Source organism: Ceratina calcarata, unplaced genomic scaffold, assembly GCF_001652005.2.
Source record: "Ceratina calcarata isolate Rehan_Ccalc_2016 unplaced genomic scaffold, ASM165200v1 scaffold455.2, whole genome shotgun sequence".
In the NCBI taxonomy this organism is placed as follows: domain Eukaryota; kingdom Metazoa; phylum Arthropoda; class Insecta; order Hymenoptera; family Apidae; genus Ceratina; species Ceratina calcarata.
Genome location: NW_017169478.1, coordinates 266,387 through 269,147, shown reverse-complemented (window position 1 = coordinate 269,147; position 2,761 = coordinate 266,387). Strand labels below are relative to the sequence as shown.

The following is a 2,761-nucleotide window of genomic DNA, read 5'->3' as shown; positions in this document are numbered from 1 at the left end:
CATTTCAATATCTTATACTAGTTTTGGAACATCCTGTACATTTGATAATAAAATTTTCACTTCATATTCTTATTTTTGATACGTTACCCAAATAGCGAGCTACCTTAAAAAAACGAAGACAGACAAGATGGAAGAATCGTATTTATTCGTTCGTTAGCTGAATTTTCCTTTGGGCCAAGAAACATGAACGACTGATGATTTATCGGACAGACTGGGTCCGTTCTTTCGATAATCTATTCGTAACTCGTTACGGTTTCTTTTCCGCTTTCGGCGAGTCGGTTCCGATCCCCCGAAGCTATTTTCGCGGCGGACTGCGGACATTCGACGGGATTACCGTTTTTCCAATCTGCCGAATACACGGCGGAATTAATTGGCCTAGATTCTGAAAATAGACGACCGGCCCTGTGTCCGTTTTCGCGCAAACACACGTACCGCGCGAATTTCCGCCACTGCGGATAAAATCGAACCGGAGAAAACACGCGGTTTGTCACTACGACGCTCGTCCAACGAGAAATCGAGCAAAGTGCCGTTTCGCGCGGCGATGCCAGCGAGCTCGATGGCGCCGTCGTCAGCCCCGCGCGCGAATCCCCTTGTCGAGTCGAAATAACTCCGGATTAATTAGCGTTAATGAATACCTGGCTATTGGCAAGCGTGGAACATAATTCAAGGCGACGCGATACGCCGCTCTGCCGCCAGAGGCCCGAAGACGGGTGTCGCAATATCCGACGGCGGGGACAAGCGAAATTCGAATGCGTGCGCAATGATAGTCGGATATTCCACTCGTAGTCGGAATTCTTTTGCGCAGCTATCGCGGACCCGCAATAACTCGAATTAGGGTGGACGGTATAACGCGGAACAAAGAGAGTAAAAAGAGGGCGCGGCGGTCGAAATTCGTGGCACGAACCTCTCGTTAAAGGGAGCAGTTTATATTTCACGATCACACCGAGTCGTACGAACGAGGGAAAAGAGTCGCCGCGGTAGGAATAGACGTCGTCGTCGTTGGTCGCAACAACAAGAGACGAGCTCCCCGATCGCCGGCCTTCCACCGTTAGCGATGCCAAGGGATTTACCGAACCATAACCGATTCACTAACATGCATCTGGATTATTTTAATTAATGGCTACGCGTCTCATTCCCACCGACGTCATTTCGCAATCGTACAACGTTCGCAGATGCTCGGGAAAGCAATTTGAAAATGTACACCGACGAGGCTCGCTATCGGGGAGAAAATTCGAGTCTACCGAAAGTGCCATATATTGCCACGGTACATTAGGATGACGCATCGTCGCCGGACAGTCGTTTTGCTTATGGTCGTTTAAACGCAACGCGGCGGAAGAACCCGCGTCCAAAATACATACTTTGCAACGTCCAGAAAATTTCATTTCCACCATACTTTTTTAACACTAGAAAGACTGAAACTTAGTATACACCAATACCTCGCTTTGCGTCGTTTCGTTTTGCGTTTTTTCAAAGTTGCGTCGCTGCTTAATTAGTACTAATTTTCACTGTGCGTCGTTAGATTTTCGAGGTTGCGTTGTTTTGGGTTCNAATGCATTATTATTTGTACATTTGCCCAAAACCAGTCAAAATGACTTCCTTGGGCAATCTAGTGTTAAGTTCGACGTTAGTCTTCATCCCCTTTAGGGATTCCTCGTTTCAGTATTGTTCGTTTTTCTCGTTTTCGAGTTAGACTCGAATGTTTCTTCTCCACGTGAATTCTAAAAGAGTTCGGTGACGACGGCGACGCACGTTATGCGTCGCGATCGGAAACAAAGAACTGGTTGAGAGCGGCGAGCTTTCGGTGTCGTCGTTGCGTTTCGCGTTAATGAGGCCGGCTAAAAGGTCTCTTGTGGCAGTCTCGCCGGAAACGCGTAGTTACTAGCCACGGTGGTGGCACGGTCGAAAGTCAGAGCAAATTGGTGTGTCTCTTCGGATAGACAGATGAACGCGATTAAGTCGTCTCTGGTATAGTCAACAGACGATGGGACTTAAATTGTCGGATTTGAATTGTTTCTATCAGGTTTCGAGGGAACGGTGGATACTCAGTCGTCTCAGTTGACTGGGAGCAGTCTGGATCGGCTCAGCATGATCGTACAGAGTATCAACGACTCGACGACGACTCACGTGGCCAGTGACACCCTTCGGTATAATTCGCATCAATGACGACGTCGTAGACGTTGGATGTTCAATCGAAGAACCTCCCTCGACGAGTGGATGATAGCAAGTTCCTAAAAAATGCATCGATGGACCTACATTTCCTTCTGTAACCTCGCCGTACGATTTAAAATCGAAACAATAGACAGTTACTGTTAAGTGTAAAATAATTATATGAGTAATAGCATGAAAGAGGTGGTGTTAATAAATAAGGGAATATGGGAAGAGGCGTAAAGTATAATGTTCGAACGGATTGGTAGATGTGCAGCCAGAGGGATGGCGAGGAGGAACAGAGAAAAAAGGTAACAAAATGGTTTTTATATAAAATCGCACTTTTGTAATGATGTTTAAAAAAAGAAATGAAATATCACATTCGTTGAATTTAATAATATGCGATCTGAATTCATTGTTTATTCATTTATGTACAGATTCCTTCATGTGCAGTTTTCTTTAAGGTTGTTCTGGTTGTACATTAAAATAGTCATACATGCATCCATAATCATCATAAAATCATGCATCATAGCATCTTGAATTTGTTATTATAGATCCATATTACTATAAAAAGCTACCTCTAAAATTTTAAATCAATTCATGGGTTTTTTAAAAA

The 2,761-nt window shown here is 44.7% G+C and overlaps 1 protein-coding gene across 2 annotated transcripts in view; it reads left to right on the top strand.

The window, feature by feature from the left end:
• nau (myogenic-determination protein nautilus) overlaps positions 1 to 2,379 on the top strand; it is a 15,041-nt gene extending 12,662 nt beyond the window's left edge. The window contains exon 5 of one of the 2 annotated variants that reach the window (XM_018028480.2): positions 2,021 to 2,379. In XM_018028480.2, the coding sequence (XP_017883969.1) occupies positions 2,021 to 2,163 (143 nt within the window). In that variant the 3' untranslated portion in view covers positions 2,164 to 2,379. The remainder of the gene's footprint in view (positions 1 to 2,020) is intronic. The other variant, XM_026815494.1, reaches the window with a different exon arrangement.
• Positions 2,380 to 2,761: the final 382 nt, after the last annotated feature.